This window comes from Pogona vitticeps, chromosome 8, assembly GCF_051106095.1.
Source record: "Pogona vitticeps strain Pit_001003342236 chromosome 8, PviZW2.1, whole genome shotgun sequence".
In the NCBI taxonomy this organism is placed as follows: Eukaryota; Metazoa; Chordata; class Lepidosauria; order Squamata; family Agamidae; genus Pogona; species Pogona vitticeps.
The window spans coordinates 16382064-16408144 of record NC_135790.1 but is presented as its reverse complement, the minus strand read 5'-3'; the positions used below and the strand labels follow the sequence as shown (position 1 = coordinate 16408144).

General features: G+C 46.9%; 1 protein-coding gene and 1 long non-coding RNA gene across 4 annotated transcripts in view; one reads left to right on the top strand and one right to left on the bottom strand.

The window, feature by feature from the left end:
- The window catches only part of ROBO3 (roundabout guidance receptor 3), a 349278-nt gene that overhangs the window by 101201 nt on the left and 221996 nt on the right, over positions 1-26081 (top strand). The window contains exon 1 of one of the 3 annotated variants that reach the window (XM_072978839.2): positions 21216-21448. The exons of the other annotated variants lie outside the window; for them this stretch is intronic. Within the exon in view, the coding sequence (XP_072834940.2) occupies positions 21373-21448 (76 nt within the window). The 5' untranslated portion in view covers positions 21216-21372. Of the gene's footprint in view, positions 1-21215; positions 21449-26081 lie in introns of those variants that run through there. 3 annotated transcript variants of the gene reach the window in all.
- On the bottom strand, positions 1422-21144 carry LOC144584202 (uncharacterized). The gene is made up of 2 exons (XR_013538305.1): positions 20598-21144; positions 1422-2525 (listed from the first exon to the last, which is right to left on the bottom strand). It is a non-coding gene; the product is annotated as an uncharacterized LOC144584202 (long non-coding RNA).

Below are 26081 nucleotides of genomic sequence, written 5' to 3'. Positions count from 1 at the left end.
CCACTATTGAAGTTGACTTAAGTTGCACAGGCAAATTGTTTTGGACTTGACTCAGAGGGGCTAAGGGAGGGACTTGTAACTCAACCCGCAATCTCAGATCCATTTGTTTGAGTCATGCTGTCAGGTCTCTATGGGCCTCCCTACCTGCCTCCACAGTTGCTGCCTCCTGTTGTCATCATCAGAGGCAGCAGGCTCGGCTTCCTTTCTAGGAACTGCCTCCTGCCTCTGCTTGTGCACCGGCTGCCCAGCTAACAGGTCTGCACACATGTATGTGGCACATGCGCATGCACAGTGGGTCAGTCTCCCTTCCCAGAGCCAGCCTCTGCCTCTGTGCATGAACTGGCCCATCAGCATGCGCAGACTTTTAGATCTAAGTCCTGGGTCTCAAGCCTTGGGCGAGGGGATGGGGTAAACAACACGAGACTCAAACTCAAGTCTTGGGACTCAGGCTTTGGCACCAAAAACATGGGCTCAGACTTGGAGCTCAGGCCTGGAGACTTGCCAAGACCCCTGCCATCTTTATAGGAGATCAACGCAGAGCAAGGTATTGGCCCCAGTTGGGGTAGAGCATCATGTGAGCTGTGCTTCAGGTAGCAAAAAGTCTTGGGTCAACATTGAGGGCTGATATAATAGAGGGACGTGGTGGCGCTGTGGGATAAACCGCAGAAGCCTGTGCTGCAGGGTCAGAAGACCAGCAGTCGTAAGATCAAATCCACATGACGGAGTGAGCTCCCGTTGCTTTGTCCCAGCTCCCGCCAACCTAGCGGTTCAAAAGCATTTAAAAATGCAAGTAGATAAATAGGGACCACCTCGGTGGGAAGGTAACAGCGTTCCGTGTCTAAGTCGCACTGGCCATGTGACCACGGAAGATTGTCTTCGGACAAAACGCTGGCTCTATGGCTTGGAAACGGGGATGAGCACCGCCCCCTAGAGTCAAACACAACTGGACAAAAATTGTCAAGGGGAACCTTTACCTTTACCTTTATAATAGAGAAACGTGTTATCAATTTCTGAATCAGGCAGGAGGGAAGGAACGACTAGATGGCCACCTATTAGGAATGTTATCATAACACTGAATAGATTCTCTATATCTGCAGTGGATTGGCCTAGAGAAGCTTTGCCATCTTTTCCAGTTCCGTGAAGTTCCGTGAGGAGTGGATATTTCATGTGCAGAGTAGCATTTATCTTGTAAGCACATTACAGTTGTAGACACCTTAACACAGCTCAAGATTGATTTCGCTTGGAATCAATGGGCCCTGCATTTGTTAATTTAATCATAAGAACATTCTGATTCCTCAAATGATTGAAACATTTGTTAACTCAGGATGAACGGCTCTTTGTTATGTATTCCTTAATTGCGGTCGCCTGCTGCTTTTCTTCCAGTGATCTGAAAACAATATCCACGGCTCACTCACGCCCAGTTTCAACATCACAACAATCCTGTAAGGTATGTTAGGTTTTCAGAGGGTGAAAAAGGTCTTAAAGCCACTCGATGACTTTCATGGTCAAGCATGGACTGAACCCTGAATCTCCTCAGTCCCACTCTGTCATTTTGACTCCGCTGCCACGCTGGTTCTCATTTATGTGGAGGTGGGATTGCCCAGCATCTATTATGTCATAATTCTGGTTCTCAAATGGGCACCTAATTTCATTCTTTGTGGAAACTCAGTGAGGATATTTAGAGGTAGAACTCATCCCAACCATTGGCCTTTGGGTGCTTGGTGTTCTTCAGTGTGCCTACAGAGGGCAGTCTCTCCTCTATTTTCTTTTAATTGACCCGCAATCGTTCAGCACAATCTCTCTCCCTTCCTTCTCCTCTTTTGTATTGGGTAAAACACAACAGTTAAGGATTCTCCATGGCACCCAAGAACCTTGGGGGGAAAGGATCAATTGATTACAGCTGACCAGGTCATTCAAGTGCCTTAGGGATTCAGCTGGAAATTGGGGCCATTCTTATTCTCTATCTCCTTTCACAATCATCTAGACAAAGGATATGGAAACACTAGACTCAAAGTCTGATATCCTGCAGACAAATTAAAAACAAAAATTGGAAAAACAAATGTTTTAACGAGGAATGCGGCTCAGAGGCAGACAGGCTGCATCTCAGACTGTAATCTCCTTTTTTTAAGAAAGCATCTATCAGAGGGGGGAACCAAAAAAGCTCTTTCCTGAAACAATTTTCAAAGGAATCGCTAGTCGTACTCACTTTCGGTGCAAACAACAAAGAATCCTGTGGCCACTTCAAGATCACCGAATTTATTACAGTGAGGACGTCCTTGTACAACAGCTTCGGATGTATAGACTGGTATCCAGAATGTGAGGTGTCAGTACACAACATAAGAAGCTTCCTTACGCCAAGTCAGACCTTTGATGCATCTAGCCCGGTACGATCAACAATGACTGGCAGCAGCTCTCCGTAGTTTCAGAATTTCTTCTTAGTCTAGAAATGCCCAGGACTGAACTTGGGTCCTTCTTCATGGAAAGTGTGTTCCATCTCTGAGCCAAAGCCCCTTCAGCAGGTGGTGCTGTCAAGAATAAGATCAGAAGGACATGAAATGCTGTGGCAAGCAGCCTGACACCAGATCAACCGATCAACATATGTACTGTGATGCAGAAGGTTTATCTCAATTCAAGCCTCTAGTGATGAACTAGGAGAGGTTGAATTTTTATTTTTAAACTAATCCTCCATTCAATGGCCAGTCCTTAGGCAATCCACCAATATGGAAGGCATTACCAATTGTCTGCTACCAGTTGACCATGATCATGCTTCATTTCTTAACCCTTTGTTAACTCATATATGCCAATCATTGAAAGACACAAACCGATCATGCGGACATACTTGTTTGAGGAATTTCTGAAAAGTATGTGGAGATTTTTGCCAAACGTTTCTGCCCTGGGTCTCTTCTGAACTGCCACTGTTGCCAGATCTTGCAGTTTTTATTGCAGGTCTCAAACAATTAGGGGGTTTCTCTACCCTTAATGATCAGTGGCCTGTTATTTCATGCTGTCTCAGATTTCATTTTTCTCTAAAGTAATTTTCTAAGCTGCACAGCTATAAAGAAAAAGCTTTCCACGTGAACCAAAAATGTGATTTCAGAGGTCCCTGAGACTAAACAAGTAGAATTTTTTAAAAGTTTCTTTTAAAGTGTGCGTGTACCTGCACATGGATGGAGAAAACCACACAATGTCTGTGCTAATCCCATCAGCATCTGTAGCATTGATTCATTATTTGTGAATGCCAGGTCGTTAGCAAGGTTAGGTGAAGCCCTTGCCTCTTACCATTCTTTTTCATTTCCCTTCTTACAGAGGAAAATCAGCAGACATTTCCCAATTAAACAGGTCAGTCCAATACTATGCATGTAAGACATTAGTCTACTGAGTGTTAGGATTACTGTCTAGTACAATCAATAGGAATGCGGAAGACTAGGGATGTATGCCATATTTGGACAAATGTACAAAAAATAGACTGAATCCTCAGTATCTGTTCAATTATGGCTAGGGGAAGGAGCTGCTCTTCACCCCACAGAGCTGAGGAACACCACAACAAATTATTTGTCTCCCTGTCAGCATTCATAGAGTGAAAGGTAATCAGCAATTTGAACGGAGGAAAGGTGAAGTTGAATGTAGTACAGTAAAGTGAGCTGCTGGTATCCGAGGAGATGGTAAATGGAAGTTGACCTCTCACTTTGCCAATGAAGCCCAAGATCTCCCCTAGGCACTCCAAACCACTGAGATGCTAAGGGGAGAACAACTAGAGGCCACCACATAGTACACACATACATCCTCTTACAGCAGTTCCTCTTGCCATTTTATGGAGCTGAAGGATGAAGAGAAAGACTCCCACTGCTGTTTAAATAGCCTTTGGTGCATCCTAAAAGATATACCCATTTTCTTTTTTGCTCTCTCACTCAGCCCAGTGTACTGAATTTTCCTGAAAAAGCTGCCATCCTGTTTAAGAGTGAATGTTTGTGTGTGATTATGGAGTGGGCTTTGAATGGATTGGTGATACCGTCCATGCACTGCGTAGCTCTCTCCCATCAACACCAGGTCACAGGAATGTTGGCGAGTCTTTGAGTCTGAGTCCCAAAGCCGAGGAGGAGTCTCTGGTACCAAGCCCCGAATCCTGAGCCCTAGCTCTGAATCCCTATAAAAGGTAAGCCTTTTTCCCTCAAAAGAAAAGAAAAGAAAAGAAAAGAAAAGAAAAGAAAAGAGAAGGAAGGAAGGAAGGAAGGAAGGAAGGAAGGAAGGAAGGAAGGAAGGAAGGAAGGAAGGAAGAGAAGGAAGGAAGAGAAGGAAGGAAGAGAAGGAAGGAAGAGAAGGAGGGAGGGTTCTGAGTTGCAAGTTGTGTCTGAGTCATTGGAAAAAAAACCTGAATCAAGTCACTGGTACGACTTAAGTCTGGTACAAGAGGGAATTACAATGTTTTGCCAGATCTCCAGGTGAGCGCCAAGATTCTTTAGCTCAGTAGAAATGGGTTTGTAGATCTGTTGTTCCAGATAGCATCACAGGACCATGTGAATGCATCCTTCATCTGTCTCTTCCTTCCCATCTCCTTGTTTATGGCTTTTTGGCAAACTGATGTTAGGTCCATGATGCCATTAGGAGCAAAGCAGGGAGGGGAGCGCTAGCTTTTCAACTCATGAAGCTCCTTATAACCTAAAACCTGATACCAGTAGTCCAAAGCCTGAGGGGATGGGGGAAAATTCTCTCCTAACCCTTGTTTGCCCAGCTTCTGTGTCCTACGTTTTGGCTGTGAGATCTCAAGGAGCAGGATTAATTATTTGTTTCTTTGTCTATATGCCCCCTTTCTTCTAAAAAAAGATCTGGCTTACTATTTTAAAATAAAATATATTAAAGAATAAGCAATAAATTATTGCACCATTTAAAAAGAAGTAAACTAATATCATATTAGAAACTTGCATGTAAAAGCAGTATAAGGTAAAGGTAAAGGTTCCCCTTGACATTTCAGTCAGTCGTGTCCGACTCTAGGGGGCGGTGCTCATCCCCGTTTCCAAGTCATAGAGCCAGCGTTTGTCCGAAGACAGTTTCTGTTGTCACGTGGCCATCGCGACTTAGACCCGGAACGCTGTTTACCTTTCCACCAAGGTGGCACCTATTTATGTACTCGCATTTACATGCTTTCGAACTGCTAGGTTGGCGAGGAGCTGGGACAAAGCGACGGGAGCTCACTCCGTCACGTGGATTCGATCTTACGACTGCTTGGTCCTCTGACCCTGCAGCACACAGAGGCTTCTGCGGTTTAGCCCGCAGCCCCACCACATCCCAAGGCAAAAGCAGTATAAGAATACATTAAAAATAACAGAACATTATTCTCCAACTCCATTATTCTGTGATTTTATGAATCTATGGATCTATGAAATGCAACAGATGCTGTGGACCTGGGCAAGTCTATGGAAAGAAGGTAGACAAAAAGGTATTGATGGCCAGGAGAATGGGTAGCATAAGCAGACCACTCAATATTGAGCCCATACCTGGCCTGTAGTTTATGGTAACCTATAGGTTAGGACCTTGATATCTAGCAGAGCGCCTTCTCCCACCCAGTTCTATCAGAGACACTCGTTCTAGCCAGGCCAGGCGATTGAGGGGCCTAACGCCGAGAGAGGCCCGAAAGGAAAAAAAACGAGGAACCGGGCCTTCTCGACAGTGGCCCCTCGCCTCTGGAACAACTTGCCCCTAGAGATCCGGCTGGATCCCTCTCTGGGTGTCTTTGGAAGTAAACTAAAGACATGGCTATTTAGGCAGGCTTTCCCTCCTGCTGTATTGTAATATCCATATTTTTACATCTTGGATTTTCGTATGTTATTGGTTTTATTGTTTTTAAACTTTGTTATGGTGCCCAGAGTAGACTATCTGTCTAGATGGGGGGGGGGTTTATAAATCTAATAAAATAAAATACAAATGGTAAGTAGCCAATGATGCTGGCCATTGTTCCTGTTAGAGAGCACAACTTGCGAGAACCTTTATTTTGTGTATCAGAGAGGGGAGGGATGTGGAAAAAAAGAGATGGAGAATGGTCTTGAAATGCCATTCAGGCAGTTGAAGTTGAATGACTAGGGTGTGTGTGTGTGTGTGTGTGTGTGTGTGTGTGCGTGTGTGTGTGTGCGTGTGTGTGCGTGTGCACGTGCACGTGTGTGTGCGTTTAAAAGAGAGAGAGAGAGAGAGAGAATAAATACTTCCCAGCCATTCCTCCCTCGTGTTGGTTTGGCTAAAATCAGAAGCTTGCTTTCAGAAGTCAATCTGAGTGCATGTTACCAGCATATCCCTCTGTACGTGCTCATCGTCTGATACTGGTACTAAGCAGGATCTGGCCTGCTTAGTACATGAGGAGGAGACTGCTAGAAAAACACTAGATATCTCCAGGTAGGGGTAGGGAAGAGCTATGCTTGATATCTTGGGAGTCAGTGTTTGCCAGTCAGTGTTCAACATATTAAGAATAGAGATGGGGGTATTCGTATAGGAATATCCCCCCACAGGTAGAAATAAAGAGGGTCCGGCCCCATGCACGGTCAACAGAGCCTTCCTATTGCCCCGTTCTCTGCGACCTGCTAGAGATGCTTGTCATCCTGCCTCTTGCCAGGAGTGGCTAATCCATTGCGGTGCAATAGGAAGGCTCCATTGAGTGCACACGAGAGGCGGAATGGTGAGTTATTTCCATCTGTGGGGGGATATTCATATACAAATATGAATAACCCCATCTCTAAGACAGATCGACAAACGGACAGATTCAGCAGTAAGGACCAGCCTATGTTCCTGTTACCGTGCTGTACTGCAGTGGCTAAGACTCTACTTCTAAATGCCACTGGGCTTCTGCTTGTGGGTACATTCCCACTATGCCACAGGTGGGAGAGAGCAACCCCCCTTTTCCTCCTCTCCCTATGACTGAAGTACCAGTGATGCTGCCACCTAACCTGGTTAAGTGTGTTGAAAGAACATGTGTTGAATCCTTGATAGCTTATACCTACTCCCTGGAAAATACCCTGATGTTAGGAAAGTGTGAAGGCAAGAGGAGGAGGGGACAATAGAGGATGAGATGGTTGGACAGTGTCATCGAAGCCTCCAGCATGAATTTGACCAAACTCCGGGAGGGAGTGGAAGGCAGAAGGGTGTGCCGTGCTCTGGTCCATGGGGTCACGAAGAGTCGGACACAACTAAATGACTAAACAACAACCCACAGATCATGGTTTACCAACAATCAAGTCCAGGCTATTACTTTTCTCTTAGTTTTATTTAAAGAACAACTGAATTACTAGCATTTTTAGTGTATCTCCTTGAAAGAGGGGGGAAATCACTGGATATTTACTTTTAGCTCCTTTCCCTCGTGCTCAAAAGTTTTTACTAGATAATGGTGTTGAAAGTTGGATAGTGGGAAATTGTAGCATTTTAACAGTTCCGTTATATTGATCCCGGCAAATTAATCACTGTAAATTGCATCTTGCATCTTAATATATCAGCACTGTTCTTGGATGCTGCCCAAGACCACACAGTATTTTTTTTCTGTTTTGTTGGAAAGAGTTGTGTTGCTTTAGGGGGTAACCATATGAATTGGAAACTGGATGACCATGGATTTTAATTGTGCAAAACTTGATTTGACTTTGTTTGTGTCTTCCGAGTGTAATTATAATGCATGCACGCAGGGTCTGATAATCTACCCAAGGATGTCATTGGGCAAACTTGATGCTTGGCATTGCCAGAGAAAACCTTCTTTCCAGTGGAGAAAGGCACTGCAGTTTCTCCTTTCGTTTGGCAGTGATCTTCTGACTACTTGTTCTGGATCAGAGCCACAGAAGTCAATGGGATGTCTCCAGCCCTGTAAGTCTTTTCAGGAAGAAACACCAAACAGGAAGAGTATGGCTTTACATTCTTAGCAGGACACAGAAATGGAGAAAGAATCTCTCTGTGACCTTCGGGGGCACTTTTTACATCCTTCAATCCTTTACTGCTGACACCAGGCCTGAGTCCCCTGGTAGCTTGTCAGCATAATGGATTAATAGCACTTGTTATCTCCTTCATCACCAGCCCCATCACCTATCTTCATATCTATCTCCCTATTACACATCACCACCTTTTGTTATCCAGAGAAGCTTGGGAGGAAAACCCAGTAAGTTATTTACCCTCACATAATCCTGTTGAAGTCAATGGAACTCCTTAGATAGAAATCACCATTGAATCACACTCTAGGAGAAAGTCATGCCAAAATTAGCTTCTATAGAGAGGCTGTGGGGGGGGGGTTGTGTTCTGACACTGAAAGGTGGGGAGAAAGGGAAGGCAGCTAGCTGGTATTCGGAGTCTCAGTTCACAATAGCTTTTTCTTGGCATAGTTGTTGGATCCCGGTGCCCTCACACAGAGGCTGAGAAATGTTGGCTCAGCCTTCCCAGGGAGAGGCAGGGGGGAAAAACTATCATCTTCTGTCAAATGTAAACTGGATGAAAACAGCAGGGAGAGGAATTACATCTCTAGGCTTTCAGAAGACGATTGCAATCAAATGAAAAGTGTGTCGTAGTTGACAGTTTCCCTTTAAAATGGCTCAATTAAGGAAGAATCTGGAAAGATCTCTAGATGCCTCTCCTGTAATTAGAGATGTATTACCTCCCCCACTTCCCTCCCCAGAACATTAGGGTTGTCATCTTGAGTTCTGAAGGGCCAGCTGCTGTGGAGAGAGTCCAACGGATGCTTGACATGAGAGGGAGCTGATAGAGGCAGAGATGGGGGGTGTGGGTTAGGGAGACAGGTCTGAAAGCTATGAGCCTACAAGTCACATGCTTACTTGCTGGACTTTATTTTCCGTCTATGATAGGCTGTTCCCCTCCATTCCCAGGAAATGACTATTTCATGCTCTAACGTGCTATCACAAATTTCTCAAAGCAAACTACTGCATCATTGTAAGCCACCTTCCACTGGGTAGAATGTTGTTCCATCTACCTTAGTATTGCTCGCTTTGTGGTGAGTAAGGTTTGGCCCTTCAAATGTTCCGGCCCACAGTTCCCATCGGCACCACCCAGTATGGCCAACAGTACGGAACTGGGAGAACCTTGGTGGTAGAACAGAGATGATGTCCATTGCTTCAGAGGTAGGACTACAACAGGTAAGTAGAAATTACAGGGGAACAGATTTAGACTAGACATTTTGAGAAGTTTCCTAATGGTGATGGCCGTTCAACCATGGAAAAGACTTACTTAGGAACCAACATTGTTCTACACTGCAGGTATTTAATCAGAACCCAAACAGCTCTCAAGGATGCTGTGGTTACACGTTGGTTCATGCATGAAACCACAGGTTGCGCTAGAATGCTAGATGAGCAGCAAGGTCCCACCCCATCTATAATTCTATCAATCTGCTCATTTTTGGCTCAAGATCTATAATTCTTCACTAGGTAGGCACAAAAAACATGCAAAGAGATCACATTCAGTCATTTTTGTTTCATGCACATCTACTCCACACAGTTCAAGGCCAGCTTCCGCAATGAATGTGCCATTATGGATGGGCTTCCTGAATGATCACACCACCACACACATGTAGCACAACACTACGTTAGTGTGCCCAAGCATGATCCTTGGTGGACGATTCAGATAACCATTTGATCCCAGATGCATCGAAGCCAGCAAAACCCTCTTATTTGTTCCAGCCTGGGCAGAATTCCTCAAAATGGATCTGAGCCCTGTGGTTCATGTAAGGAAGGAATTCACTCAAGGTGCAGGAGGTAATGAAAAGTCCAGTCTGTATTTCCAGGCATCCCAAACAAGCCAAGTGGTGACATCATCCTGCAGCAAGTGCTGGGGCCGGGGGGTGGGGAGAGAAATGAATGTAGAAAATGGTATTAATTGACTTACGTTTCTGTACAGAAAGGAGAATGGAAATCAAGAGAAGTGAAGCTAAGAGATAGGATTATGATCTACTGTGAATAACTGTTTGGAGTCCGATAATTAGAATGTCAAAAACTGATGGCTAAGATTTATGCAAGGCGATGCAGGCGGGAAGAAGGAGCACAATTGTGTGCAATTTGAACGGAATGAGTTAAGGCAGGGATACACTTTGATTATGAAGATGGCGTGAGACCATTGGACATGCAGAACCAGAGTAGAAATTATAAATGGGATCAGTTCCAAAGTCTGCTGACTGATGATAAGTGATGAGGCTGAAATCTCCTTCGACAGCTAAGTGAGGAATTTAGAAATCACTTGGTGCTTGTTCTCACAAGTGTCTTTAATTGGCTTGCAATGAACCAAACATACAGAATCAAAAGAGTTTCAAAGCTATGATTTAAAAAAAAAGAGAATATGAAGGTCGGGCCTATATTCTGCTCAGTATATAGAGAATCCAAGGGACGTGGTGGTACTGCAGGTTGGAAGACTAGCAGTCGTAAGATCGAATACACATTACGGAGTGAGCTCCCGTCACTTGTCCCGGCTCCTGCCAACCTAGTAGTTTGAAAGCATGCAAATGCGAGTAGATAAATAGGTACCACCTCGGTGGGAAGGTAACAGCGTTCCACATCTAGTTGTGCTGGCCACCTGACCATGGAAACTGTCTTCGGACAAATGCTGGCTCTACAGCTTGAAGACGGGGATGAGCACCATGCCCTAGAGTTGGGCATGACTGGACTAAATGTCAAGGGAAACCTTTACCTATATAGTGGTGCCTCGCAAGACAATTTTAATTCGTTCCATGAAAATCGTTGTCTTGTGAAAAAATAGTCTTGCAAGGTTCCCTATGCATTGGTCTCAAAAAAAGAAAGAAAGAAGGAAAAAGAAAGTCTTGCGAAGCATCGGTCTAAAAAAAGTCATTGGTCTCAAAAAAATTGAATCTTCCGAAGCACGGTCATAGAAAAAACCATCTTGCGAGGCACCATAGTGATCGCAAAAACCAATTGTCTTGCGGGTTTTTCGTCCCGCGAGGCAATCGTCTAGCGAGGCACCACTGTATAGAGAATCCACCTGGAGGAGGGGATCCTCTAATTGCCACATTTATAAATCTGGGTTGTTATTACTCTGACGTGCAATAAGGTTCCCATAGCTGATGGCCCAGCCATACTTTGGAGCATAAGATTATCGGGGCTCACTCATAATATGCTGTTGGAAACAGTGTGTAAGCAGAGGCATGTGCAGGCAAAATAGATACTCTGCATGGACAAATATTGCAGGTTCTTCATCCCCCCTCCCTCCAGGTATGACCACTCTTATCCAGGGATCCCTCTTTCATCAGCATGAGTCATAAACACAGCCGTTTTCAAGTAAGAAAAATGGCACACTTTGCTTGACCATCTCAAGAGGTGCTGATGTGTGGCAATGGAGAAGTGGTTGGTTTTCAAGTGCTTATTATAGAGGTCTGCACAGTCATACCCCTGGGGAAAAGACCTAAAAGGCAGGCAGCTGTGTTGGCCAACATCACCAAACCAGCTCCAGATGTTTTCAGCTCCACCCGGAGCAGGTCCTCTTCATGCTAATACTTAGGTCTTAATTGTTCGTTCAAGACTAAGCCATCCTCTTATGCTTTCCACTAGGGGTGTGTGAGTGGCCCCATGCCCCTCTCCATGGAGAGTATTTGCAGGAGCAGGCTCTTTTATGAGAGCAACTCAACAATCACAAAGCCAACGTGGCTCAACAACAAAACTTTAACAGTTCCATGGGCACCAGGAAGTGAACTGCACTCCCAAGCAGTTATGTCAACAGGATCAGTCCACAGCAGACTTTTACTGGGAGCAGTGAGCCCTGCCATCTCTACATGTTGGAGAGATGGCAGAGAGGGGCACAACAAGGATGTTGAATGCAGGCATTCAACTGTCTCTGGAGTAACCTAGCCTGGGCACCTTCCCCTGCTACTCCCCAGTAGTCACCGTGGGCGGCAGCTGCCCCGTACATGTGTTATTCCTCCTTGGAGGCATGGCCAAAGTCTATATGGACATGGCTCACTCTTGTAACAAAGGTGCAGAAGGAGATTAGATAGGAAGAGGAGGAGGAGGACTGGCTGGCTAGCGCTGGAAATACTGTTCATGGGAATATTGCTATAGGGCTGCTTGCCCCACTGCTTCCTCTACCAGCATCTCATCCTATGTTGGTTCTCCAGCCGCTTTACCTGTTGCCATCTTGCCTCATCCTGGCATACATGGGCTGTTTCCTCTGGCATCATGATGAACTCCTCCCAATGCCTGATGTCATGGTCCCAGAGACGGATTGTCTCCCAGCCAGCCATCAAACATTCCAGCAGTGCTGCTATCTTTTGTGTCTTGAACGCCTCCCAGTCAATGGTGTCCACCCAACAGTCCTCCCCTTGGTCTTTGCTCTCCTCCTTAAATCTTCCATGTCCACATGGGTGGCCTCTAAGGCATGCCTGTGTCGCTGGCACCAACACCCCAGTCCATAAGTGAATGGTGGGTCAGGAATCTCTTACTCCTGGAGAGGTGGAAGGCCCACTCCCACCAGCACGGGGAGCAGGGTCGGTCCCACAGCAGTTTTCAGACAAATGTGGATACAGTGGTGCCTCGCTTAATGGGCGCACCGTTTAACGACGAATCCGCATAGTGATGTCACAATTGCGATCACAAAAGCGATCGCATTGCGATGTTTAGATAGGGAAAAACTCGCATTGCAATTATCGGTAAGCATTTCACTTACCGATCTTTGCATTGCAATGTTTACAGAACAGCTGATCGGCGGTTCCAAAATGACCACCGCGCGCCCAAAATGGCCACCGCAAGTGTTTTCGCGCCCTGCCCTCGCTTACCGAGGGCGCGAAAATGGCGGAGCTATGGAGGAACATCGCTGAACGGTGAGTTTAGGGCCCCATAGGAACGCATTAAACTAAGTTTAATGCGTTCCTATGAGGTTTTTCGATCCGTTTAGCGATGTTTCTGCATAGCGACGATTAATCCGGAATGGATTAACGTCACTATGTGGGGCACCACTTGTATACAGACCAAATCAGAGCTATTTCTGTGATCCCAGGGTGACCATGGGATGGGGGAAATAGCTCTTGGTTGTCCACTGGGGGCAGCATTACTCTTGTGTTCAGTCTACATAAGGAAGGGGATATTGTGAGATGTGAGCAACGGAGATCTTTAGATCTATGTATTAGTTCTGCCACCAAAGGGGAAGGAGACTGGCATCAGAACTCCCAAATAAAACTCAATATCCCTCCTGGATATTTGAACCACTAAGGTATTAGGAAGACTGAGATCAGCAGGCAGTAGCAGCCACTTTTCAGTTGTTTTTGTCATCATCATCACCCTTGTCATCATCATCAAATCTGCAGTATGAAGTGAGGGATTTCTTTTGATATAGCAAATTCCTCCAGTCTTCCTTCATTTTCAAAACTTAGCTACACTACTAGAAGTGTCTGAGTTGTGCATATGCATGTGCATTCACACACAGGCGCATATGTGCATGCAAGATGAGTGCTCATGTTCTTGGGGTCACCGTTCTTCTTCACTTTAGGATATTAGCGTCTGTTTTCTTCCCCCACCTTGGCTTTGGTTTTCCTTTTCCTACTTAGATGGTGGGACAACGGCTAATCTCGATCACACCTGCTTCCTGCTGTGACGATCACACCTGTTTCTCTTGTGTGTTTGTGTGTGTGTGTGTGTGTGTTTGTGTGTGTGTGTTCTCTGATCCAAAGGTGGGGAAATCTGTCAGATATAATTCAAAGCTGGTGTTTAACCCACTGCCCCGATTCATAGCTTTTTCCCCCATTTGCCCATTTGGAGAAATGAGGTTCTCCAGAAACGCAGAGATATTGATAGGGACCCAGACAAGGATGAAGTCTGCAACATTTCCAAAGGGCATCAGGATGAGACAGAGCCCAAACTCTGTGCCCTTATTCAGGCACAGTCCATGTAGGGAGCCAATGCACATCCCCAGTAGAGTACACATTTGTATTTTAAAGGGATCGCCATTGTCTTTCTCCCTGCTTCTCTTTTTTTAAATATTTCCGGTTATATTTTTAGCCCATGTTTCCAATATTATCTCCCATCTGCTATTTAAAAAGGCTCCAGTAGGTGGCGATGGAAGAGACCTTTTGCCAGAAGCTTCAGAAAGCCACTGCTGGTCAGAGTCAGGCAGCATTGGCCTTAATGTACAAGCACAGTGACTCAGGGAAAGGATGTTGCTCAAGGGGAAAGCACCTGCTTTCAAGGTAGCTTCTATCCCTGGCATTTCCAAGTCAAGAATCAGGTAGCAGATGACGGCGGTGACTCTCCGCCTGTAATTCTAGGGGACCACAATTATTCAAAACAAGCATTACTGAAATAGATGAACAATAGTCTGAGATAGGATAGTTCAGCTTCTTTTGCCTCCCTCATTTCAGAAATAGAACAGCGTGATTTTGACATGCCAGGCTTTCTGGGAACAGTGAGATAATGTACTATGGTGCCCAGAAGGATGTCTTAATAATGGATAGAGACCAAAGTCCTCATGGTCTTGGGATGCCTCCAGACATAATGGTTCCGGCTACTCCTGCTGAAAATACATTTTGCAGCCCTGTCAGATTGTTAAGTCAAGAGTGCACTTTGCACACTATGAAGAAAGTCAACAGGGGGAGGTATTTCTCCCTCTTTTATCATCAGGAACTAGGAGTAAGGGGAAAGTAGAGTGGGATCTTCTGATGGATCTCTGTGCCATTTGCAACTCATAAGCAAAGGATTCTGCGTCCCAATTGTTTAGCAACAGCAGCAAAAATAAGATGTTTTTCCTACCTGAATTAGGACACTAAAATGAAGACACAAAAGTGGATTTGTGTATATGTGTGTGTGAAAGAAATTGGAATCATCACAGAATCAGAGAATGGGTAAGCTAGATAAAATCCTATGTTGCTCTAATCCAACTCCCTGCCGATGGAGGAATATTCCTCAGAAATGGCCATCCACTTTCAGTTTAAAGTTCTCCAAAGACTGAGAGAATTTACAACCTTCCAAGGTAGTCTGTTCCACTATTGAAAAGCTCGCACTATCAGGAGGTTCTTGTTAATGCTGAGTCAGCATCTCCTTTTCTGTGATGGGAATCCATGACTTTGGGTCCTACCTTCCAGAAAAGTAGAGAAAGCAGCTCTGAGAACAAAAGCAAAACAAAAAAAGCACTCTACTCTTAATTCTAAATATAACCTCCTCCCCCATTTTGTGCATGTCTTTGGTGGGTGCATCTTAGGGTTTAAGTCTTTAAAAATCCTGTAAGGTAGACATTCACCCTATCTGTTATCCAGAACAACTTTTTCAAAATTTGGCTCCCCAGATAACTTTAGCATGCGTCTCCCACCATCCTGAACTACTAGCTAGTAGCAGCTCATGACTCTCATTCTGGAAGTGTTGTGAATCCACTCCTGGCTTGGGTCTGCACTTTACTTGAGTATACAAGGCGGAGAACCTGTTTTGGAAGCACTTTCAGCACCTTGGATAGCTCCTTGAAAGAGTAGGCTGCATCCTGTGGATTCACAGCCTCTCAGATATTGAAATCAGTAGCAACTACTGCTACTAGTCATGCTGTGTGGGGATGGCGGGTATTGTAGTCTAACAATATCTAGTGACCCAAGGATAGAAAAGGAAGAACTCTAGAATTTCTGTGTCATCCCATGAAAAAGACTGACATAAATAAAGACAGGTGAACGAAATGACTTCTTCAGATAGCAGAACATTAAATCATAACATCTGCCACAAAAAGTGATAAATAGTGATCTGTAGCTTACGTGGCTTTCAAAAAATATTAGATGAATTCATAGAGAACAGGGTGGAGGAATTCGTTAGGGTTTTTCAGTGTGAAATTGAGTAGAGTTGGGGTACAGAGATTGTGATGCTCTCTATCTCATCCTACAGCCAATTACTTGACATCTGGTGGAAAGAGTGGCTACTCATTCATGGAATCCATGTTTTGGTAGCATCAGTGCACATGATCCTTCCCTCACCTTTCCCTAAGAAATGTTGTAGGTGGATCCTTTTCCTCCTAGCTAGCATTTCATGAATACAAGCCCCTTATTTTCATTCAGACAAGATTCTGAATAAGCCAGGCCACCTAGATTTAACACTGAAATCTTTCCTCCATGTGCCTTAAGGCTGGTACTCCGTGTTAATTTAGCAACCGATTTGCATTTTTATCACTTTCTCGGCTTAACTGATGAACATTAATTCTATGCAAGTTTCCGCAGTTCCTGGATACTTAATTGTTCGGCCAAAAAAAAAGGTTCTGCGGAGAGGACCCTTGTGCTATTAAAAAGGGCCATTTCTGTCTTGATCTATTTTAGTGCTTTTTTCAGACGGAAAAAGTGGAAAGGAAAAAGAAGGAACCACATAGATCCCTCAAGCAGCTCTTGGCCTACGACCCAATGGTGATATAAGAAGAATGGGCAAATAATCTGTCTGATTTCTTTAGCGGATGACTGTCAGATCCTTTTTTATATTCAAGTCTGTCGACACTGCAACAGATTTCATCTTTGCCTCCGTTCATCAACAGCTATTCTCTGCTTTCCCATCACTCTTAAGCTTCATTTTGAAAGGAGGGGAAAAAAGGCGGATGGGGGAGAGCTGGTAGAGAAATAGTTATTTTCAGAAACTGAAAAAAAAAAAGAATGATGAGAATTTATCACTAGGCAGACGTCTAAGTCTGCATTAGATGCTGCTGGCGAAAGGTAGGGGGAAAGATGGATGCATCTCTTGGCAGGGTGGAGGGCAACGCCTGCTGGGCTTTCTTCTGAAGGGTCAGAGGTCACATGAGAGGTGGTGACATGTTTAAAAAGTGATAGCATTAGTTAAAAGAGGATTAATCAAGAGCAACCCTCCCCACCTTCCTCTAGTTTGAGAGATGGTATTTATCCAAGTGCTGCTGACCTCAGTTTAGCAGCACAGGCTGCAGGCTTAAGTTGAATGAGGTGAGATGGAAGGAAGACGGGCAAGCTGAAGACAGCGGACCGAAGGCTGAGCCCAAGTGTAATCATCAGGTTGGGGAAAGCCTTGTGTTTTCTTTTAAATTCTCTTTCCTCAAACATCCTGATAAAAGAAAAAGCTTTGAAGGAAAGGGGGATGGGGAAAGTCCCCTCCATTAGACAATTGAAGAAGAAGCACCTGCAAGGAGCATTTAACCCTTTCTGGTAACATTTCAAGACTCCGAATCTAGTGTTGGTTTGGCGAGGCTGACCTGTTTTGAATCTAGTCATTTAAAAAGGTTAGAACCGCAGAGCGGGAAGGGACCCTCCCTTGCTAAGGAGGCACAGTGGGGAATCAAACTTCCAGTCCCTGGCTCTACCTAAACCACTGTGTTATCCAGCCCTTGAATGTTGTGAATCCACTCTTCAGGTCATGTCAGACCCCTGACTGGATCCCTTTGTTCACATACAATGCGACACAGACTCACAAATACACGTGAAGAAGGTGGGAATAAGGAGTGTTGCAGATGGTAAACATTCCCCCTGTATTATGACAAATACGTAGTTCAAGGGCACTGACAGTGGAAACCCAGAGCTTTTCTTTGACCGGACATGTTTACAGAAAGAAAATGATTGATTAGTACATCAGTCTCTGAGTGCTGCATTGGAAGGCTATGCTTAATGAAAATGACAGAGCAAAAGGAGACAAAAAGAGCAGAAAAATTTGGCTCACCAAAGAAGAAGCAGGGAGATCACCAGGTAAAGGGCAGAGCAGGGGGGCAGAGGAGCTAAAAACATCACTAGAGGCCCTTTTAGTGACAAAGACTGGGGGGGGGGGAATAAACTTAATGCAGTTTCAGGAGACAAAATAATATTGGAGGGTGGATTTACTCAGCTTCAGGTGAAGCAGGACACACTGGATTTCTCATTCTGATGGTTTCAGATTCCTTATGCATGCGCTGTGGGCAAGGGCTGCCCCGGGCATGATCACTTGGGATCTGGCTTTGTTCCTCACCGTGTGAGTCACCAGCCAAGATGAGATATCAAGAGTGATTTTACAGTGTTGGGCAAATAGTAATGGTGGGGAGTTGCACTGGTGGCCTTCCGTATTATTGGGGGGTGGGGGGGTGCCAGAGCCCCAGGAAAAGTGCGGAAGGCTGCTTGGGAATAGAGTTTGGGTGGAATAAGAAATTCTAGGGCAAAGTTTGTCCATGGATCTTGATTAACCCAGAGAAGACAGTAAACACAGGGAGAAGAAGGGACAGGGTAAAGAGGGGAAGCTTGCCAAGTATATGTGGGTAAGTGGCTACCCTTTGCTAAAGACTCTACAACACATTGTCAGAATGCTCTAGGCTTCCAGCTTGTCCACTGACAATCTCTCCCCCAAACAAAGGCACACTGCATGAGGCCACAGTCTTAGCAGGCCCATTGCCCACTGCAAGATTTCAGCTATCCTATAGATCCAAGAGGCTGGGGCAGAGATCTATCTAGAAACTGATAACTGTTGAAACATACCAAAGCAGTCCCCTTCCCAAAGCCATCTCGGCAAACAACTAACTCTGTGTGTGCATCTGGGGAGCGGGGAGAAGTCCCACTGAACAGAAGATAAGGTCACATTGTTACAAGCGCATGCTGGGAACTTTCTGGGACAGGAGTAGTCAATTAGGCAACTGCCCCCTTCTCTTCGCACACAATTAAGTCCGTTAAATTGAAAGGTGGACTTTGGGAGACAGACTTTCAATGCATGCTTATAGGATTAGTGAAGCTGACATGGAAAATGGGGACTGTTCAACAATAGCCCTAAAACTCTGCACCATTTCTGTCTTTTGCTTTTTCCTTGCTTCCCCCTCCTCCCTTTTCTGTTTGTTTCTATTAATTACGTAGCTGAAACCCAGGGCAGAGAAAGGTGCTACTTCAGTCGTGATTTGGAATGATTTCATAGTGAATGCTGATACAAGATATTCCTTTTGTATCAAATACATGGTCTACTTCCTTCTTTTCAACTTAAACGCTTCTTTTGCTCATCTTGAAATTTGAAGCTGGCAGTTTCACTTTTTGTTTGTATGCAAGAAAGAAAGCTTTTGCATCTCCTGGCGTCACATTTTACCTACATTTCACTCCCTGGCATCACATTTTACACACATGTACGTACGTGTGTGTGTGTGTGTGCATGCGCGCACACACACACATATGGAAGGTCTAGTTTATTGATATGCAAATATCAAGCATGCTGGGGGAGGAGGAGGCAGCTGTCAGCACTTTTTAATTACTAGGGTAGCAAAGGGGGTGGCCCCTGGTCCTGCCCTTAATGAGTTGTGACAGAAGTTAGCAGATGACACTCAACAGCTAACAGCTCATTAGCTGTTCCAAGGCCCTTTTCCCACTCCATCAGGCTCACCAGAGTTAGGATATGGTCAAAGGATCCATGTATCAGTATCAAATTTGTTTGGGTTTAGTCAATTAGATGCAACACCCAGTTTCAAAACACAGGGAGATCAATACGGGTCAAGATTGGGGAATTCCTGAAATACTGGCCAAAATCACAGCAGTTACTGGCATAATGCAGTTGGCATAACTTTTGTCAATGAACTGCCGCAAGTTAGAAATTAGCCATGGCATTTGATGTCCGGTGCCAAGTCAACACACAAGAGCAAATGCCCCACACTAGCTTCTTGTGGCATTTCAACAATGAGACTTACGGCACTGATTTCACCTGTGTAAGCACTCAAAAGCATTTGGGCCTCTCTCTAGTGGCAAATTTGGCAGGGTAGGTGGTTCATCAAAACAGTACGAAGCCACAGGAGGACAACAACAACAACAACAAAAACCCTAGCCAGTCGCATTGATCCATCTCAAGAAACAAGGAGCAGGTCTTTTGCAAAACCAGCAGCTCTTAATTGCTCATCCAAGACAAAATCACCATCAAATACTTTGCATTACAACAGGGGTGGCTTCCAATAATACATTGTTCTGGTACTGGTAAAATACATTTTCTCTCTCAGCTCTTATAAGGACTGCAGCTCAATTGGAGCTGGCAGATGTCATAATCTGTGATAATCAGAAAGCCCCAGGGCTCTGGCCTAGAGGTAGAACTGTTCAAGTTTTCTATTGCTGAACTTTTCTACTGTCTAAGGGTAAAACTGTTCAACAATTTCCTAGGGGTAGAACTGTTCAACAGTGGAACAAAGTGCCTTAGAAGGTAGTGGGAGGTCCGTATCTGGCCCAGAGCAGAAAGTTAGGCTACGTGACCCCTAAAATCCCTTTCAACCCCAACCTTCTATGATTAAAGAAGATCAGATCTCTTTCTGGCTGCTGGTTCCAAGGCACAACCTCTTCCCTATACAACTGCTGGGAACATTGTTGACTTGGACTACAACTAGAATTCTCGGAGCCATGCTGGAGCTGAAAAAAGTCTCTTTTTTTCCAAGCTAGGGAGACAGGGTAGAAGATCATTATGGGCAATCCAGGGCAGCAGCCTCTTCTTGGCACAGCCCCCCCAGCCAGCCCCAATGCTTTTTGCTGCTACTGTTATTTGGGGAGGGGCAGGTTCTTGCTCTTGATTTCCTCACCTTTAGACAAAGGAGACCTAAGTCAGGGAGGAGACCCTGGTTCCCCCCCCCCACCGTTGCCCACGGGCCCTTAGATCGTATGGACGGGGCTCTCGCCAATCGTTTCGGTTTAGCTTCAGACTGAAGCGAGCTACCACTAGAGGAAGTCCATCTGAATCCGTGCAACTTACAGGGGGCTTGACTTCCCCAAAGCCTCGCTGGTCCCAAGAGCCTTCTCACGTTCGGCTTGCTACGCACGAAGCCGTCGGCGAGACACGTGTCTGGAAAAAACCAAGCGCGCCTCAAATTCAGAAGAGCGGCGGTGGATGAGAGAGGGAGGGACTGCTACCAACGCGCCCCCCCCCTTGAAACGTGACGGGGGGGGGAGTTTGCCGGCTTCGCCTCCAGCCTCGGCCAGCGGGACCCTTCCTCCGGGCCTTCCACGTGGAGCCCCGGCTCCTGCCCCCCACCCACTCACCCACACGCCCCCGGCCCGGCCGGGCGCCAACTCCTCCCTGCGCCCGCCTCTTCCTCGCCTGCCAAGGCCGGTCGGTGTCTCTTTAAGCGGCCGCCCGAGGGGAGCGAGGGAGGGCCGAGAGAAAGAGAGCGAGCGAGCGAGGGAAGGCAGCCCGGCTGGCTGGCTGGCTGGCTGGCTCCCCCGCCTAGCGAAGGAGGAGCCCCGGCAGGCGCGGGGAGTTGGGGCAAGTTCCCCGGCGTGGCGCATCCCGGCGATCGCGCCTCGCCCTCCCGCCTCGCCTTCCCGCCCTCCCTTCGCTTGAACCCGAGGACCGCCTCCCTCCCTCCCTCCCAAGCCGCGGCTGGGGGGGGCAGGTCCCGGGAGCCGCTCGGCCCGCCTCCCGCCGCCCCCTCCCCGCACTCATCCCCCCGCCCCCTCCACGCGCCGCGCCACGGATCCGGCTCGGTCCCCCTCCTGGATGCCGAGCTCCCGGCGGAGGCAGCCCAGCCATGCGGCGCCCGAGGCTCGCGCTCTGGCTCCGGAGCGTGCTCTGCCTTTGGCCGGCCTTGGTGGGACCCGCTGCAGGTAAGGGGCGCTCCCGATCGCCGCCTCCCCCCCCCCTTTGCGAACTTCCCCTGGTCGTGCGGCGAGTATGTGTGTGTGTGCGCGGGGGGGGGACAGATCACCGGGGCCGGTTGGGCTCCCTTGCCGGACACTTTCTGGACCGAAACGTGCAGGAAAGCGGAAAGGTGTGGGGCGCGTCCCCGGGGGGGGAGGGATCCGCAGTTTAGGGGCGTGCGGGGGGGGGGAGACACCGCGTCGTGGCTCGCTCGGGATGCTCGCTCGGGAACGGGCGCTGCTGCCGCGGCTGCTGGTCGGACGGGGATCGAGGGACGCGCCCAAGGCTGCTGCGCGAATTCAGTGGCAAAGCGGACCAAACCGGGGGGGGGGGGAGGGGGAAGGCTACGCAGATGCTTTTGATTTTTGTTTTTAAATTAATTCCTGGTGGCAGTCGTAAATTTTAATGCGAAGTCTAAGGGGTTAACGAAAATTGCCAGAAAGAAAGGTTCGGGCCAGAGGAGAGAATGAGGGCGAGGGGCGCTGCGTGGCGGGACCCCTCTTCTTCGACCCCTCTCCCCTGCTTGCTGCCCGCTCCTCTTTTGGCCAGCTTGGCCCGAGGCTGCCTTAGATCCCAATCCTGACACGTCAAAGCTTGTTGTGCCGTGTGGATGCTGCTTCTCCCCCCCCCCCCCGCCACCTCAGGGCAGCGATGCGGCCGGGTTGTCCTTTCCTGGCCGGTGGGATCCTCGCGATCCAGACGTGCGCGTATTCCCGAAGCGCCTTTCCTTAGCCCGGTGGCGTCGCACGTCCGAGGAGGCCTGACTTGGACGTGTGTGTGTGTGTGTGTGTGTGTGTGTGTGTGTGTGTGCCTGTGTCCTGATGGGCAGCTGTCACCCAAGGATGGGTCCCCCCCCTTTGACGCCTCTCCCCCCACCGCCCGCCCCCCCCCATCAACCCGTCTGTGTGGCAGAGACTTCGAGGCTCACCCAGAAGCTCTTTTGCTGATCTGCCCTCATGGAAGGTAACAGATGGGCCCGAGTGTGATAAAAGGAGAGCACACAAGGGGGGGGGGGAGAGAGGGGAGAGCCTGTCAGCTGGAGGGTGATTGACCTTTCCAGGCCTGGACAATTGAAGACTCCAGGCTCCGACCCTTCCTTGGGCTTAGCAGTCCTAAGACTCAAGTCTCCCTCCCTCCCTCCCGGTCTGACCAGAAAGAAGCAAGGCGGCAATTGTCTGGATCTGCTCCTGATTTGCTTCCTCTCCCAAAGAGCGTGGCCTTCATCCAGTGGTTAGCCCCATCTGGAACAGGCCGGCCCGGTTTGGGGGCCTTCAGGAGGTCAAGACGGATACAAGGTCCACTCGACCCAAATTGTCATACTCTGTGGGTTAGGGGCGCAGCGTCTCCGATTTCACCCCTCTGCTGCTTTTTTGATGAGCCGGTTAAAAATCCTCTCATAATCCTACCACTAGAGGAGGCTTGGAGACACATGCTGCGGATGAACGGAAGGGACCACCGGCTGGAGACGTGAGGGCTGGCTGTCCTTTGTAGCAGAATCTTAACAACCCAGAGTGTGGTGCTCAACTGTGGTGCTGGTGGTGGTGGTAGTGATGAGTATAGTGTAGGGATGGTTCCAGAAGATAGCAAAGGCTTGAGGTTTTTAGTCATTCACTTTGGGATCCACCCTGTTTGTTCTTTTCGGTATTCTTCTGCCTTAAACAGGGGCACACGTGGAGCGAGGTTTGAACCCCATTTCGGATGATGACTAAAGTAGGCTACAACCCACTTGAGCCAAAGATCCGGGGTGGGGGCACCAATGCTTGAATGCTGCTGGGTTTGAGGTTGTTTGGGTTAGAAAACAGGAGGCTGAGATCCATGAAACTCCTGCAATTTTATATATGGATTATTTTTTCCTCTTGTTTCATTCTTCTTTAAGCTTCAAATTTCCTTGATGGGAATTTACTATATTTTTGTGAGAAGGGAACAAAGCTAGCTCATGTCACTGGGGATCTAGGCATACTTTATTATATTAAATTGTGGTAAATCGGTTTATGCTGGATGTCTGTGATTGCCCTCACTGCTAGCAGGTTGTCATTTTCTGTACAGTGAGCGTTGGAAGACTGCTTTAGACTAAATGGCTGGGGCTGCTGAAGGATAATGCCAAATGAAAAGGATGATGTTGGGAATTTGGGGGGAGGGATGTGCCTGATTTTTTCGTGAGATGTTGCTTCCAGCTGTGAGCAGGTGCTGGCCACAGGATCCAGGAGAATGAACAGTTCAGCAGCTGATTAGCTGCCTGCCTGTTGGGAGATCAGCAAGTGTAGCAGTTTGTTAATATCCGTGTGCGGAAAATGAGGCGATGTGTGTGCATAGATGGGGGGGGGTGGACCTTCTGCCTGAACGCTCTCCATTCAATCCACAGAGCATCTTCAGCTCTTATCTCTGATTGCTAATGGAAGATTGGAGATAAGGAATTATGGAGGCTCTGGAAACATTTTCTAAAGACATCAGTTCTGGCTCAAAGCCATAGAGAGCTTCGTACAGAACGAAAGTGCTGGCTTGCAGGCTGGCTAGGTTTTTCTTGGGACAGGAGCTATCATTTGAAGACTGCCAAGGTTTTGGATTCTTGGTAAGCTAAGTGGACTAGTAGCATAACTGTCTGCAGCAAGAACAACTCTATGCTAAGTGTGAGAACTTGCATCTCTTCACAAATTGTTGGCCCCACCTCCCGTTAGCCCAAGCCTGCATAGCCGAAGCTCAGAGATGGCGAGAGACAAGTCCAGTGACATCTGGGGGGCACACCAATTCCTCGCATCTAGTCTGTGTTGTTTGGTAAAAGGCATTATTCGGATAGCGCAAGCCCTACCATTGGGCAAATGGAGACAACCCTGTTGGACGGGATAGCAGCAGTGACAGCACCCCCCTCCCCATGTGCAATCTTGTATGCACATTCCCAGTGCCTTGGTTCCCCTCTCCTATCTGGTGTTTTATTGCAATGAAACGTTATACAGATGTTTATGGCTTATGTAGGGTGATTGTTGTTATTAAGTCGTTAAGTTGTGTCCAACTCTTCGTGACCCCATGGACCAGAGCACACCAGGCCCTCCTGTCTTCCACTGCCTCCCGGAGTTTGGTCAAAGTCATGTTGGAAGCTTCGGGGACACTGTCCAACCGTCTTGTCCTCTGTCATCCCCTTCTCCTCTTGCCTTCACACTTTCCTAACATCAGGGTCTTCTCTTCTCATGAGATGGCCAAAGTATTGGAGCCTCAGCTTCAGGATCTGTCCTTCCAGTGAGCACTGAGGGTTGATTTCCTTCAAAATGGGTAGGTTTGTTCTTCTTGCAGTCCAGGGGACTCTCAGGGGTCTCCTCCAGCAACACAATTCAAAAGCATCAATTCTTCGGTGGTCAGTCTTCTTTATGGTCCAGCTCTCACTTCCATACATCGCTACTGGACAAACCATAGCTTTGATTATGCGGACCTTTGTCTGCAAGGTGATGTCTCTGCTTTTGAAGATGCTGTCTAGGTTTGTCATCGCTTTCCTCCGATGAAGCAGGCATCTTTTAATTTTGTGGCTTCTGTCACCCTCTGCAGTGATCATGGAGCCAAAGAAGATAAAATCTGTCACCGCTTCCATATCTTCCCCTTCTATTTTCCAGGAGGTGATGGGACCAATGGCCATGATCATAGGTTTTTTGATGTTGAGCTTCAGACCATTTTTGTGTTCACCTCTCACTCTCATTAAGAGGTTCTTTAATTCCTCCTCACTTTCTGCCATCAGAGTGGTATCATCTGCATATCGTAGGCTGTTGAGATTTCTTCCGGCAATCTTAATTCCGGCTTGGGATTCTTCCAGTCCTGCCTTTTGCGTGATGTACAGTGGTGCCCTGCTTCATGACGACCCCACGTGACGTCGAAATTGCTTGACGATGTTTTTGCGATCGCTATTGCGATCACAAAACGATGATTCAATGGGGGAAATCCACTTTATGACGATCAGTTCCCTACTTCGGGAACCGATTTTTTGCTTCACAATGATCTTTACAACTGATCGTTGGGTTTTCAAAATGGCATCCTGCTGTTTTCTGGACCTATTTCCGGAAGACAGCGATCGAAAATGGCTTCCCCTATGGTGGATCTTCGCTGGACGATGAAGTATTTCGCCAATTAGAACACATTAACCAGTTTTTAATTCATTTCAATGGGTTTTTTATTTTTGCTTGACGACGATTTCGCTTAACAGCGATTTTAATGGAACGGATTATCATCGTCAAGCGGGGCACCACTGTATTCTTCATATAAGTTAAATAAGCAGGGGTACAATACACAGCCTTGTCGTACTCCTTTCCCAATTTTGAACCATACAGTTGTTCCATATCCAGTTCTAACTGTTGCTTCCTGTCCCGCATATAGATTTCTCAGGAGAAAAAGATAAGGTGGTCAGGCACTCCCATTTTTTTAAGGACTTGCCACAGTTTGTTGTGGTCCACACAATCAGAAGCTTTTGCGTAGTCAATGAAGCAGAAGTAGATGTTTTTCTGGAACTCTCTGGCTTTCTCCATGATCCAGTGCATGTTAGCAATTTGGTCTCTAGTTCCTCTGCCCCTTCGAAATCCAGCTTGTACTTCTGGGAGTTCTCGGTCCACATACTGCTGAAGC